At 38.2% G+C, this 16,621-nt stretch overlaps 1 protein-coding gene across 2 annotated transcripts in view; it reads left to right on the top strand.

Annotated features, from left to right (window-relative positions):
* FSD1L (fibronectin type III and SPRY domain containing 1 like) overlaps positions 1–16,621 on the top strand; it is a 194,469-nt gene that overhangs the window by 123,643 nt on the left and 54,205 nt on the right. For both annotated transcript variants that reach the window (XM_053702617.1, XM_053702616.1), the window contains exons 5-6: positions 615–637; positions 12,522–12,643. In XM_053702617.1, coding sequence (XP_053558592.1) covers positions 615–637; positions 12,522–12,643 — 145 coding nt within the window. The remainder of the gene's footprint in view (positions 1–614; positions 638–12,521; positions 12,644–16,621) is intronic.

Genomic DNA, 16,621 nt, shown 5'->3' with positions numbered 1-16,621 from the left:
AATTTGATACTTTTGCTTCTTCGGAGGCTATTTTTGGGAGAAAGGTTTTGCAAGCTGTGGTGCCTTCCGTTTAGGTAACCTGATTTGCTCCCTCCCTTCATCCGTGTCCTAAAGCTTTGGTATTGGTTCCCACAAGTAAGTATGACGCCGTGGACCGGACACACCAATGTTGGAGAAAACAGAATTTATGCTTACCTGATAAATTACTTTCTCCAACGGTGTGTCCGGTCCACGGCCCACCCTGGTTTTTTAATCAGGTCTGATGAATTATTTTCTCTAACTACAGTCACCACTGTACCATATGGTTTCTCCTATATATATTTCCTCCTGTCCGTCGGTCGAATGACTGGGGTGGGCGGAGCCTAGGAGGGACTATATGGCCAGCTTTGCTGGGACTCTTTGCCATTTCCTGTTGGGGAAGAGATATCCCACAAGTAAGGATGACGCCGTGGACCGGACACACCGTTGGAGAAAGTAATTTATCAGGTAAGCATAAATTCTGTTTTTGAGGAATATCAATGTGCTTGTTTATTGTTGTCTTGACTTGCATGAACTTTACCACACTTGCATGAGCACTAATTTGTTCTTCTCTCTTTTTCTTTACTTGCACCAAGGCTGCCAGACAGATCAAGGATAGGTACAGTACCACAATCTTTTCTTGCTATTTGTTCTTTAATAGTATCTGTAATGCATGGGCATTTTATTTACCATCATATTCAATGTCTCTTATATTCACATGATGACATATATTTAATTATTGGGTTTATAGACTTCTGCCACTTGGGGATAGGGGAAATAGTCCTAGACTTTGCGACTCTTCATCTTCTATATTTACCCTTCTCTTCCAATTGGCTTTAAATCCCTTTCTACATGTTTAAAGTGTGATCATGTGGGTTTGTAGCGCCACTTCAGTCTGATGATGTTTTTTTTTGTAAATTACTCTTTCCCTACTAATAAAGGCTCCATTGTTAACCTTTCTCCAAAAATATAGTCTCACTAATCAATTATCCACCTCCCAGAAAGACTAAGCTTCAATCATATTAACAAACCATTGACCAAGACCACCTTACAACAAGGATCTTCCCACCTAGTTGATCCACCCAAATTAATCTCTTACCTTAACCTATGTTGAGTGATTTCCAGCCTTTTGTCTAATGCTTGATTTAAATGTCATTTTTGTTTCACTCCTGAAAACTGGACTTGTTTATCTCAGGTTCAAAATGTTTACATTTCCTAAATACAGTATACATTCCTCCTGAATTAGATAAGTAAGCTTCTGGTTGGTCAAAAGTTGTCCCAAGACTAGATTTTTCTATGAGTTATTCTTGAGCTGTAATTCTGTTTTTTTCTCTAAACCAATTCTATCTTTGGTGTATGTTGAAATGAAACCAGCAGGAAGAGAATGTATAAATAAGGATACAGGAATAGTCTACGACTGCAACTAACGATTATTTTCATAATAGATTAATTGGCCGATTTATTTTTTTCGATTTCAGATAAAAAAACAAAATGCAAGGGGCCTCTTAACAAAATAAGCCATAAAAATATCTTGTGTGTATATATATACAGGGAGTGCAGAATTATTAGGCAAGTTGTATTTTTGATAATCAAAGCTGAATAGTTTTGGAAGTAGTTTTTAGTTTGTTTTTAGTTATAGCTATTTTAGGGGGATATCTGTGTGTGCAGGTGACTATTACTGTGCATAATTATTAGGCAACTTAACAAAAAACAAATATATACCCATTTCAATTATTTATTTTTACCAGTGAAACCAATATAACATCTCAACATTAACAAATATACATTTCTGACATTCAAAAACAAAACAAAAACAAATCAGTGACCAATATAGCCACCTTTCTTTGCAAGGACACTCAAAAGCCTGCCATCCATGGATTCTGTCAGTGTTTTGATCTGTTCACCATCAACATTGCGTGCAGCAGCAACCACAGCCTCCCAGACACTGTTCACAGAGGTGTACTGTTTTCCCTCCTTGTAAATCTCACATTTGATGATGGACCACAGGTTCTCAATGGGGTTCAGATCAGGTGAACAAGGAGGCCATGTCATTAGATTTTCTTCTTTTATACCCTTTCTTGCCAGCCACGCTGTGGAGTACTTGGACGCGTGTGATGGAGCATTGTCCTGCATGAAAATCATGTTTTTCTTGAAGGATGCAGACTTCTTCCTGTACCACTGCTTGAAGAAGGTGTCTTCCAGAAACTGGCAGTAGGACTGGGAGTTGAGCTTGACTCCATCCTCAACCCGAAAAGGCCCCACAAGCTCATCTTTGATGATACCAGCCCAAACCAGTACTCCACCTTGCTGGTGTCTGAGTCGGACTGGAGCTCTCTGCCCTTTACCAATCCAGCCACGGGCCCATCCATCTGGCCCATCAAGACTCACTCTCATTTCATCAGTCCATAAAACCTTAGAAAAATCAGTCTTGAGATATTTCTTGGCCCAGTCTTGACGTTTCAGCTTGTGTGTCTTGTTCAGTGGTGGTCGTCTTTCAGCCTTTCTTACCTTGGCCATGTCTCTGAGTATTGCACACCATGTGCTTTTGGGCACTCCAGTGATGTTGCAGCTCTGAAATATGGCCAAACTGGTGGCAAGTGGCATCTTGGCAGCTGCACGCTTGACTTTTCTCAGTTCATGGGCAGTTATTTTGCGCCTTGGTTTTTCCACACGCTTCTTGCGACCCTGTTGACTATTTTGAATGATACACTTGATTGTTCGATGATCACGCTTCAGAAGCTTTGCAATTTTAAGAGTACTGCATCCCTCTGCAAGATATCTCACTATTTTTGACTTTTCTGAGACTGTCAAGTCCTTCTTTTGACCCATTTTGCAAAAGGAAAGGAAGTTGCCTAATAATTATGCACACCTGATATAGGGTGTTGATGTCATTAGACCACACCCCTTCTCATTACAGAGATGCACATCACCTAATATGCTTAATTGGTAGTAGGCTTTCGAGCCTATACAGCTTGGAGTAAGACAACATGCATAAAGAGGATGATGTGGTCAAAATACTCATTTGCCTAATAATTCTGCACTCCCTGTATATATATATATATATATATATATTATATACGCATACATATATATATATATATATATATATATATATATATATGTATGTATGTGTATGTATGTGTATATATATATATATATATATATATATATATATATATATATATATATATATATACACACACACACATACATACTTAAAAAACAGGAAGAAAGGAGTGGGGACACAATTATGACCTCACAATAGACAGGGGTTTCAGCACTCTAGTGTTATAGTATAAAGTAACTTGATTAATCACACAAGATATTTACTTAATCAAAAAATAATTTATTTTGGTCATTTATCACTCCGGTGCGAATTACACAACAGCTGGGTCCCCTAAATGAAACCACATTCATGTATGTTGCAAAATTATTTATTTATAAATTATATACATAGTGCACATATAAAAGCTGGCCAGCTCACTCTTGGTTTACACACTTTAAGAAATAACACATAAACGCTAAGTTGCAACACCCCTACCAGAGGGTAGCCCTGTATTTCTACAGGAATATGCTACCATAGATTATGAATGAGGATCCATACAACAAAGCATCATTAAAGTGACACAAATGGCAACACCTCTCTGAGGATAACCCAATGAAAATTGGAAATCAGTTATCTTGAGATAAACCAACCTGAGGATCTATGCCACATAAATGGAACTATATTGTTAAGACAATAACAACTTACACACTATATTTTTAAATTTCTGCAGTGTTTGTGTTTAGCTGTAATTTCCCTCTTACTCATTTACTGTACCCACACATATTATATACCGTTTTTCTCGCCATTAAATGGACTTTCTAAAGATACCATTATTTCCATCATATCTTATAATTTACTGTAAAAAAAAATACAAAATATGAGGAAAAAATGGAAAAAAACACACTTTTTCTAACTTTGACCCCCAAAATCTGTTACACATCTACAACCACCAAAAAACACCCATGCTAAATAGTTTCTAAATTTTGTCCTGAGTTTAGAAATACCCAATGTTTACATGTTCGTTTTTTTTTTTTGCAAGTTATAGGGCCATAAATACAAGTAGCACTTTGCTATTTCCAAACCATTTTTTTTTAAATTAGCGCTAGTTACATTGGAACACTGATATCTGTCAGGAATCCCTGAATATCCCTTGACATGTATATATTTTTTTTTAGTAGACATCCCAAAGTATTGATCTAGGCCCATTTTGGTATATTTCATGCCACCATTTCACCGCCAAATACAATCAAATTAAAAAAAAACTGTTAAATTTTTCACAATTTTAGGTTTCTCACTGAAATTATTTACAAACAGCTTGTGTAATTATGGCACAAATGGTTGTAAATGTTTCTTTGGGATACCCTTTGTTCAGAAATAGCAGACATATATGGCTTTGGCGTTGCTTTTTGGTAATAATAAGGCCGTTAAATGCTGCTGCGCACCACACTTGTAATATGCCCAGCAGTTAAGGGGTTAATTAGGTAGCTTGTAGGGTTAATTTTTAGCTTCAGTGTAGAGATCAGCCTCCCACCTGACACATCCCACCCCCTGATCCCCCCCTGACCTCCCTCAAACAGCTCTCTTCCCTCCCCCACCTCACAATTGTCACCGCCATCTTAAGTACTGGCAGAAAGTCTGCCAGTACTGAAATAAAAATAATTTTTTTTTTTTTTTTATTTTTTTTTTCATACTGTCTGCAGTCTGCATCCCCCCTTACCCCACAACCTCCCTGATCCCCCCATACATCTTTCTAACCCTCCCCCTCTACCTATTTGCCGCCATCTTGGGTACTGGCAGCTGTCTGCCAGTACCCAATTTGCCCCCAAAAATAGGTTTTTTTTTTTACTTTTTAGATGAAAAATATGTTTTCTGTAGTGTAGCTGGGCCCCCCTTAATAATCTACATCCCTCCCCCTCCCAGATCCCTTACTACTCAAAGAAGATCCCCAGGACCCCAGGCATCTGCATTAATTATATATTTATTCCGGTCATATTTTGCGTGCACGCGCGCGCACCCGCCCCCGCTCCCCCCACCCGCGCCGCAACCGCCGATATTGCAGGAACTACTGATGACTGATACCGATCGGGAGCATATTACCTAACGGTCCTCCCAGAAGCTGCTCCCACCCACCAACGAATGTGAGATGACTATAGTCCGATGCAGGGAGGGCCACAGAGTGGCCCTTTCTGCATCGGTGGGTAAAATAAGGGATTGCAGTGATGCCTCAATATTGAGGCATCACTACAATCCCTTGTAAGCAGCTGGAAGCGATCATGATCGCTTCCAGCGCTTCTAACAGAGGACGTACCAGGTACGTCAATTGTCATTAAGGGAATGTTTTTCCATGACGTACCTGGTAAGTCCTCTGTCATTAAGGGGTTAAAGCAACAATATCAAATGGAAACTTGCTTACTAAAACAATGTACATAGATATATCTAAAAATTGCATATATTCGATTTTACTTTTCAAAAATAAAACAAATTTTTTTTATTTGTGTATTAAGTAACTGATTGTGTGCGTAGATCACGGCCCAATAAAGACCTGAACCAACAGTAGGAGCAGTTTCAACAACTACTAAACACTTTTAAGGTCTAGTCAGATTGTGATAATGGATTTAACCTAATGGTTACCGTAAGACCTAGATATTGCCACTACAGGAAAGGGGCAAAATCTAATTTTTCATTAAGTCCCCTGGGAGACAAAGTGTTTAATCTGTATATCCACGCTACCTCCTTTCTAAGTAGTAGAATATCTTTGTCTCCACCTCTACCATATAGGGAGCATTTTTCTATCCCTATTACTTTAAGGCCATCAGTAGAACAATTATGACACAATTTAAAGTGCAGTGCTATATTGCTATTGATAGCTCCCTCTTTAGCATTAACTATGTCATTTCGATGTTCTGTTGTCCTATCTTTAAGAACTCTCTTTGTTTTTCCTGTATAGAACAGTGGACATGGACAGTACAAAAGATAAATAACAACATTATCAGATTTACAATTAATAAATTGTCTGATTTCATATATTTTATAGCCTGTATTAAACTGCTATAAGAATACCAAGAGAACAAAGCAAATTTGATGATTAAAGTAAATTAGAAAGTTGTTTAAAATAACATGCCCTACTAGCCAAAGTATACACCCAGGCAGACCCCAATTGCTGGAGGGGTTGCGGTCAGGTTGGAACTCTGGCCCACATCTGGTGGGATTGTTCAATTCTGAAGCCTTTTTGGAGGGAGGTGCACAGTGAAATAGGAAAAATTTTAGCAATAGAGATCCAATATGACCCCCTAATCCTGCTATTCAACAAGCCCCCTAAACTTAAATGTAAATATAAATTGATGCTGTTATATATAATGTTAAGCGGGGCTAAGCAATTGATACCTCGCCTATGGAAACAAACCCAGATTCCCACAATACAAAGTTGGAAACAAAATTTATCACGGCTCTTAGTGTTAGAGAAATACCATTATCAGAAATCTGATCGGCTTGACTTTTATCATGCAATGCTTTTTGTTTTGGGAGGAATACACCCACTCACAATAGTCCTTTCAGCTATTTGTTGGCTTATTAGCTAAGTTCATGCCCTCTGACCATATGACCTGTCTTGACCACATGATAACTCTGAGATATATATAAAGATAATGTTCCCTCATGCATTTTGACTTTATTTGACCAATCTCTATTGGTTTTAGTTATGTTTTAGATTCCTTTATATATATATATATATATATATACATTGTTTAGTACAAAGGAAATGAGATAAAGGAAAAGGTAATAAGAATAGAAGTAGATAATCTCCTTCTGTAAAATGGAAGTAGCGGGATCTTAAAATTAACATTGTTATGTAGGATACACATCAACCAGACTATGTATCCGGACTACTTGAAAAAATAGTAATACCATCTCCTCTCATTGTTTGAAATTACAAATGTGCAATGCGTATTGAATTGTAATGTCCTTCTTTTGGTTTTTCTTTTTTCTTTTTGTTTATGTATCTTTCTTCATAATCACTAATAAAGCTCTTTTGAAAGATCAAAAAAAAAAATACAATGCAATATCACTTAAAAAAAAATAAAATAAAAAAAAATAACATGCCCTATCTGAATCTTGAAAGTTTAATTTGGACTTTACTATCCCATTTAAATAGAGTCCGAATAAGATTTAGTAGATAAAATAATGTAGTCTTGATATGGTGGTAATAGTCTGAGTATTTACACATATAATACATAAAATTAAAAAGTTTGTATCAATTTAAAGTGATGCTAAATTCTAGCGTTGTTGAAACGCTAGGATTTAGCATTGGAACAAATAAAGGGGACCTGCTTTCATGAAGTATAAAATACTTTATTCTGAAAGCTTCTTTATTTGTTTTTAGCGTTGGCTGCACTGAGCTGCTAATGCAGCTCACAGCAGAACGCTATTTGGCTAAGAGGTGATTTTTAGCAGCTTGGCATAGGCTGTCGGCATTTAACATTGCACAAGCATTACACAAGAAATGCTTGTGCAATGCCACTCCCTGCACATTTGCAGCCAATCGGCTACTAGCAGGGGGTGTCAAACATCCAGATCGGGATAATTTCAGGACGAGTTAAGGAGCAGCAGTCTTAAGACCACTGCTTCTTAACTCAAGTTTCCGGCAAGCCGAAAGGCTCGTGCGGAAAAAGCAGCATTTTTTATACAGTGTGCACCCATTGTTTGTCTGTTTTTTCTTTTTTTTTTCTTACTTATTTTGGAAAGTTATTTTAAAATTGCATGCCCTTTCTGAATCCTGAAAGTTTAATTTTTGACTATCTCTTTGATGGTCCCTTTTAGAAAATTATGTGTGTATATCCAGTATCCACATAAGGGTTGTGCATTGTGTATCTAAATCAGTGATCTTAAGTATAAAGGTCTTAAAGGGACAGTCCAAATTAAACTTTCATGATTCAGATAGAACACACAATTTTAAACAACTTTCCAATTCACTTCCATTATCTAAATGTGCAAAATCTTTTTATATGCACACTTGCTGAGACACCAGCTCCTACTGAGCATGTGCATGTGCAAGATTCACAGGATATACATATATGCATTTTGTGATTGGCTAATGGCTGTCACATGATACATTAGGAAGGAAAATGTAACTAACTTTCAGCTAGATTACAAGAGTTGCGTTACGGCTTTTAATGCTTAAAAAATGGCCATTCCAGCGTAATGGCCAGGAACGCATATTACGAGTCGTATCAGTATAGCTATACCACAAGCGTTTTAGCCTGTAACACAACGTCCATTCCTTACTCAAAAAAATTACGTTTTTGTGTGGGATTTTCATAGCACCGGTATTACTGGTTGTGCGTTCCGGCTAAAATGCTTGCGTTACAGCCTATACCGACAAAATCCATACCACCATCTGAGAGCAAAACTCATAACTAAACTGTTCCAAAGTACACTAACACCCATAAACTACCTATTAACCCTTAAAACGCAGCCCTTCCGCATCGCAAACACTATATTAAGCTTATTAACCCCTAATCTGCCACCCACCCACATCGCGACTATTAAATAAACCTATTAACCCCTAATCCACCTCTCCCTGACATCGCTGCCACTATAATAGTTATTAACCGCTAAATCTCCGGCCTCACACATCACCGCCACTAAATAAACCTATTAACCCCTAAACCTCCGGCCTCCAACATCGCAGCCACTATAAAAACCCCAACTATTAACCCCTTAACCTCTGGCCCCCCACATCGCCGCTACTAAATAAACCTATTAACCCTTAAACCACCAGCCCCCCACATCGCAAAACACTAAATTAAACTATTTACCCCTAAACCTAACACCCCCCTAACTTAAAAATAAAATTACAATATAACTATCTTAAAATAAATAAAAACTTACCTGTGAAATTAAAATAAACCTAACATTACTATTCTAATAAAATATAAAATACTACCAATTAAAAAAATCTAAATTACAAATTAAAAAAAAAAAAAAACCTAACACTATGAAAAAAAATAAAAAAGGCCCCCAAAATAAAAACACTCCCTAGCCTACAATAAACTACCAATAGCCCTTAAAAGGGCATTTTGTAGGGCATTGCCCTAAATTAAACAGCTTTTACCTGTAAAAAAAAAAAAAAAAAAAAATACAAAGTCCCCCACCACCCAACCAACCCCCCAAAATAAAAACCTAACTCTAAAAAAAAAACCTAAGCTACCCATTTGTATGGGCATTGCTCTTTTTCACTGCCCTCAAAATGGCATTCAGCTCTTTTACAAAAGCCCAAAGCTTTTTTCTAAAAAAAAACTAACACCCCATAAAATATACTCACGGGTTCTGAAGTCTGAACATCCATCTTCATCCAGGCGGCGGCACCTTCATCCATCTCGGAAACGTCTTCTATCTTCATCCAGGTGGCGTGGATTGGAGCTATCCTGGAAGCCGATCCCATCCTGCGCGGAGCGTACTCTTCATACAGTCACCGCCGTACACTGAAGTTGAATGCAAGGTAGCATTAGGGGTTAATAACTTTATTTAGGTGTCGTCGATGTTGGGGCGGCAGATTAGTGGTATTTAGACTTGGGGTTTATGTTAGGGTTTAATTGTAACTTTTTTTCCCCCATAGACATCAATGGGGTTGCGTTACAGAGATTTTTCATTCCGCACTTCAGGTGTTATTTTTTTTTCTAACACTCTCTCCCCATTGATGTCTATGGGGGAAAGCCTGCACGAGCACTTCAAAGCAGCCCTTGGATTTTGTTCGGTATGGAGCTTAACTCCACCATATCGCACGCACAAGGAGGCTTTTCAGTAACTTGTAATGGCAGCACTATGGAGAGTGAAATAGCGCAACTTTTTTGGCGTTAGTTTCACACCCTGTTTAGCGCAAAACTCGTAATCTAGGAGTTTGACATTTGTCATAAAAACAAATCTACTACTAATTTGAAATTCAAACTAAGTGCTTTTATGTTGTCTCTTTATTGTGCATTTATGATATTCTACTGTGTTTAGTAGTCCTTAAATCACATCAATTTTGCAATATAAACAAAGAGGAACTAAACATATATATTCTCCCATAATGTGGATATTGATCTGCACACATACGTCGTCATACAACGCTGGAAACAGATGCATGTGAAGCCTGTACACGTCAATATACATCAAAATTACAGTTACATTCTTCATATAATTTAACTCTAAATGGAGTATGGTAAAAACATCAAATCAGATGCAGAAAGGTGCCACCAGTAATCAATAATGTCCATCTCAACTCATTATTTACATGCAATATATATTAGCATAATTGAGCATAGTATTTTATCCCTTAGGAGCAACAGTGCCCAACATATAAATCCAATTGTAGCAACTTCTGCCAACAATGACAGCGGAGGAACATGGTCAATTATCATCGTTCACAGAGAGGACAGTCCATATCCATTTTGCCACAGGTTGCTCAGAGGTGCCATTTTTATTGGCTTCCGTAATCGCATACCTGTGGTTAGCCACCCTTTCCCTAAAATAAACAAAATATGTATTAAAAAATCCAGGAAAAGTGGCAGTAAACTGTTTATCAAGGATCAAAACACAAGAATAGACAGCAGCAACGTTTCGGGATTGCATGAGCATGAATAAGGGAGCAATCCCGAAACGTTGCTGCTGTCTATTCCTGTTCTTTGATACTTAATAAACTGTTTTTGCTGCCACTTTTCCTGGATTTTTTCATAAGTTTACTAGGGGATTTGAGTGATTCCCCATTGTGGCTTGTATTTACTGTTAAGTGCTGGACTGACTTCTGTGTTTTGGAATAACCATAATATGAACATAGAAGAGGAAACATGGTCAAAGTAATATATAGATGGTTGCTAATGCAAGTAAGACAATAGCAGATCTTATGATGCTTATTACTAAGAGGGTGCAGAAAAGTTGATCCTACTAGCATGCTATTGCATATAACACAGCATCACGTCTTCTGTGACTTCAGCCAAGTAAGCTTCTGATAGCATTCCACTAACTAGCAAGTCCCTTATTTGCGACATACCACCTTAGGAGAATCAGTTCACGTAAATGGTAAAGATTTATCCATACTGATAATACCCTAATTCTTATTAATTGAAGGCCTCAAGAACCTATACATAGTGTGTTTTATGTGGTCACAAAATTGACTGTTCTCTCTGGCATATCAGTCTTCCCACGTTGCAGAAACATGTCTTATATATGTTAAATCACCTGCTGGAATACTGTGTCAATTTCATATGTCCTGTAACCATGTAATTACAATCTCAGTTTCATCTCATTAAACTCTACCTCACGAGTAGCAGCCTCAGTGTTATTCTGTATGACATGACAACATTTAAATATTTTTTCAAGACAAAAACCCATTAACTTCAATAAAAATTCATCAGGAGGACCATTGTAGATCTGGACACCATATGTTGAACAACCTCCAATTCCCCCCACCCACATGTGGGATGACAGTATAGAGCTTGTCAAAGTCCAGGGTGACCAAAAAACCTGAGCCTGAATATGCTGAAACTGTCATAAAATACTAGTATGTGTAAAAGAATCTTGTAAGTAACCATAGGTGTCTTAACTACCGTCTGCAAGTGAAAATCAATATACTTAGCTATGCCCGAAAAAAGAGAATACCTGGCGGACACAATAGGTTTGCCCGGTGGGTTATCCAAAGATTTGTGAATTTTTGTTAACAAATATAGTATTGAAACCTTTGGATATTTAACTTTCATGTAACTCTTCTCATCTGCAGTGATCATGCCTGCCTCATGTAAACACTACAAAATATCCATAGACTTCTTTAAAGATGAGGTTGAGTTAACAGTTAGTTTTGCACAGACTGATGTATCAATAAACTGTTGTCTGACTTGCCTATAATCAGCATAATCTAAAGCACCTTTGACTTTAGCGCACCTTATGATTAGCGCTTGAGTTAAAGCCAAAACAGGTTTTTGTAGTGCGTATAATGGAAGTCTATAGGGAGAGGGAATTGAGCTTGGCTGTATATATCTGACCTCCAAAAGTTGGTGTGCCTGAGGCTTTTGCTCATATGATAATTTCGCTTGATCACCTTTCCCTGCTATGTGGGAGAAGATTAAAAGCATTGGCCAAAACTAGAGAAAAAATGATTACAATTATATTAAGGGACAGGAGAGAGAACACAACAAGGTTGTGTAGATATGGTTAATTAATTAAAGGAAATAGAAATAAGAGAAAGTAAAAACGAAATTGAGAACAGTTGTCAAAAATAGTCTAGGTAAAAATAGCACAGCATATTTGTTGTAACCTGTAATTCATTAGAGCCCTCTGAACACTTAAGTGCAAGGCAAATATGTTAATCTTTTGGAATACATTGCAGTATTGTGCTGATTACCTGTATTATTTTCTATTTTAGTTTATAAGCGCCAGCATCAAATTTTGATTTGCTAATTTTTTTAATGTTATATGTTCCTGCCAGGGTCACAATGGCAGCAGCTTTTCGCCTTTCACTGAGACCAAAAGTAAGTGACAACATGACACATTTGATGGTTGATTTCTCCCAAGAACGGCAGATGATCCAGACATTAAAGTTCTTACCAGGTACAGTTAACCATCTATATATGTATACATATCTATCTATCAGTGTGTCTGCCTATCTGTCTTTAGATCTATGGTCAAAATATTCTCTTCTTAGTTATGAAAGTCATTTTGTAGGCATCTAAGCATTCATAAACATTCACTTATGTTCTTGGACAAATTAACCTTATGCCTAACTAGTGTGGATGACTTTGTGGAAATCCAGTTATTTATTTATGTATTTATTTTAATCATGTGATAAAATTAATGCTAGCTTGCTAAACAGTGGTTAGTTAATTTTAAGGAAACACTGTGTGACTCTCCTGCTAGTAACTTTTTAAAGAGCCCATGTGCCCTATTGTGTGACCAATACCAACTATGCAAATTAAAGGGCAGTAAACTTTTTTTAACATTATGGTGCAGTTTGCGCACAATTAATAAGCATAGTTAGAGGCTTACCTTTTAAAAAAGTAAATTGTCACTATATTTTCCATCCATACTGTTGGGAAATAAAACACCTGGCCACCAGGAGGCGGCAAAGACACCCCAGCCAAAGGCTTTAATATCCCTCCTACTTCCCCTATCCCCCAGTCATTCTTTGCATTTCATCACTATGGGAGGTGGGAGAGAAGTGTCAGAAGATTTGTATAGTCCTGTAATGGGTATGTTCCCTTCGAGAAAGGACTGGAATTTTAAGTAATCATGCCAACCTCTCAGTGAGAGTATTAATTACAGTTAGAGTTACCAGAACACAAGGTATTGCAGTAGAGCCTTAGTCCCTTCTCAATCTTCTTTGATCACATAGAAGGGTGAATTTCCTGGGAACTATAATAGATTCCATATCCTCACTGATCAGAGATGTTGCAAGCTAACGTCTGCATGTTTTGCCCTCCTTGCCTCCTCAAGAGCCTCAGTGGCTCAGTGTATGGAGGTAATAGGACTCATGGTGTCCTGCATGGGCATCATTCCTTTTGCCAGATTCAATCTTAGACCTTTACAACTATGCATGCTGAGACAATAGAACAGTGACCATTCAAATCTGTCTCAGCAGATTGTGCTGGACAGCCTGTTGCAAGACTCTTTCCTGGTGGCTCTGTCCAGATCATCTGTCCCAAGGCACGTGCTTTTTGAGACCATCCTGGGAGATTGTGACTACGGGTGAAAGCCTTTCCGGCTGGGGAGCTGTTTGGGGTGCCAAGAAGGCACAAGGTCTGTGGACTCAGGAGCAGTCCTCCCTTCCGATCAATATTTTGGAACTCCGGGCAATCTTCAATGCCTTGAAGGCTTGGCCTCTTCTGGATTCTTTATCAGATTCCAATCAGACTATATAACCTCGGTTGCCTACCATCCAACCATTAGGGATGAGAGAAGTATCTGAGTTACTAGAGCTGGTGGAGACTCACAAATGTATGTTGTCAGTGATCCACATTCCGGGTGTGGACAACTAGGAGGCTGCCTTCTTCAGCAGGCAATCCTTTCACCCAGGGGAATGGTCTCTCCACCCCGAGGTGTTTGCAGAGATATGCAAGGAGTGGGGGAGGCCGGAGATAGATCTCATGGCATCCCACCTCAATATCAAGCTACCCAGGTACGGGTCGAGGTAGAGGGATCCTCAGGCGGAACTGATAGATGCCCTATCTGTACCATAGAGGTTCAGATTCATATCTTTTTACTCCATTACCGCTTCTCCCTCGTGTGGTGTTTTGCATCAAGCAGGAGCGAGCATCTGTGATTCTGATTGCTCTGTTGTGGCTGCGAAGGACTTGGTTTGCAGATCTGATGGGGATGTCCTCATTTCCTCAGTGAAGGTTACCTTGTCACAGAGATCTGCTGATACAGGGTCCTTTCGTTCATCAAAATCTAGATTCTCTGAGGCTGACTGCGTAGAGATTGAATGCTTAGTCTTAGCCTTAAGGTTTTCTGAGAGTGTTATCGGCACTCTGGTTCAAGCTCGTAAATCAGTTACTCATCGTATCTACCATAAAGTGTGGAGGATTTATTTGTACTGGTGTGAAGAGCGTGGTTTTTCCTGGCAAAAGGTTAAGGCCAGAATTGTAGCTTTCCTCCAGGATGGACTGGAGAAGGGTTTATCTGTTAGTTCCCTGAAGGGACAGATATCGGCCCTGACGGTGTTACTGCACAAGATTGACTGAGCTTCTGGATGTGCAGTCCTTTTGTTGAGGCTCTGGCTAGGATCAGACCTTTGTTTTGATCTGGGGCTAAATTGTTATCTTGGAAGGTTCTTTTTTTTGTTGGCTATTGCCTCTGTGTGCAGAGTTTCTGAGATCTCTGCTTTGCAATGTGATTCCCCTTATCTGGTTTTTCATGCTGATAAGGCGGTTTTACCCACCAAACTAGGGTTCCTCCCTAAGGTGGTGTTGAATCGTAACATAATCAAGAAATTGTTGTTCCTTCCTTGTGTTCTAATCCTCCTTCAGTGAAGGAACGTTTGCTTCACAATCTAGATGTGGTTCGTGCCTTGAAGTTCTATCTTCAGGCTACTAAGGAATTCAGACAATCGTCATCTTTGTTTGTCAACTATGCGGGGAAGTGTAAGGGACAGAAGGCTACTATGACTTCTCTATATTTCTGGTTGAGGAGTGTAATCCGCTTAGCTTATAAAACAGCGGGACTGAGAGGATAATGGCTCATTCCACTAGAGCAGTGGCATCCTCTTGGGCTTTTAAGAACAAAGTCTCAATGGATCAGATTTGTAAGCCGGCTACCTGGTCCTCCTTACACACTTTTTCTAAATTTTACAAGTTTGATGTGTTTGCTTCGGCTGAAGCAGCTTTTGGGAGAAAAGTTTTGCATACTGTGGTGCCCCCAGAATAGGTTCCGCCTCTTTTTTTCTGTTCCCTCCCGTTATTCATTCATTGTCCTCTGGAGCTTGGGTATAGTTTTCTCAACAGTAAGGAATGAAGTTGTGGACTCTCTCTGCCTTATGGAAGGAAAACATAATTTATGCTTACCAGATAAATTCCTTTCCTTCCTGGCAGGGAGAGTCCACGACCCAGCCTGTAATTTATTTTTTACTATGGGCTATTCATCACTATGAATAGCCCATAGTAAGAAAATGTGATCCTTACAAGTCTCAGACACCATATTGCCACTGGGCATCTGGATGGCAAAAAAGCCAAGCTTAAAAAAAACTGAAAAATTATGAATATGCTAAATTATGCAAAACAGCACCCATCTTGAATTTCTGCTCACATAACATATCAATGTTTCTTTGTTTTGTTAGACATTTGAATATACTTTAAACTGTTGGTATTAAACATTGGTTCATAGTGTCACATGACAGAACAGTTTAGTAGTTTTAATATACAAATAATGTTGTATACGTTTTTTAACATGAACACTGCAACTAGTCGGCCAACTACAAAATTAGAGACCCACGGTGACACTAGCAACATTTGTTACACTCTCAAAATCCAACACTGCAATAAATATAAAACATTACAGAAATTGCCTAATATATAAATGTCTAATTATAAATCTGCCTGCTGATCTGCTGTAGTAATTTGTCTTTAGAAACCTTACTAAATCTATTGCATGATCTTTGGAAATTCTAGAGGAGGAACATTTTGCACACGACTGGCTGTTTAATAATGTTTATTTTGTTAATTATAGTTTTAAGTGGAATTCACTTGTTATTTGTGAAAGTAATACGAGTGTCCTCTTAATTATTTATAGTTGTGCTCCAATTCTAGAAGTGTATTGAGTTCCCTGCATAGTCCTCTTTAATTCCTTCCCTTGTTGTATTATTGACATTGTGAGCAAGGGGCACTCTAAATCTATGGGAACTTGATATCCATCTTATGTTTCTCTAAAAATAAATGCATTGTACACTATACATCATCATAATAGTTTTGAACCTATTTAGTAATCAGCAGTATACTATGATTACAAGAACTTACTGTCATTATTGCAACTCTTTTGCTATGAAGATTATTTTCCTCCAAAACTTCCTCTTTACACTACTGATAGCTCTTCCTGTAA

This window comes from Bombina bombina, chromosome 2, assembly GCF_027579735.1.
Source record: "Bombina bombina isolate aBomBom1 chromosome 2, aBomBom1.pri, whole genome shotgun sequence".
NCBI classification, from domain to species: Eukaryota; Metazoa; Chordata; class Amphibia; order Anura; family Bombinatoridae; genus Bombina; species Bombina bombina.
This window is presented reverse-complemented; position numbering and strand designations above follow the sequence as displayed.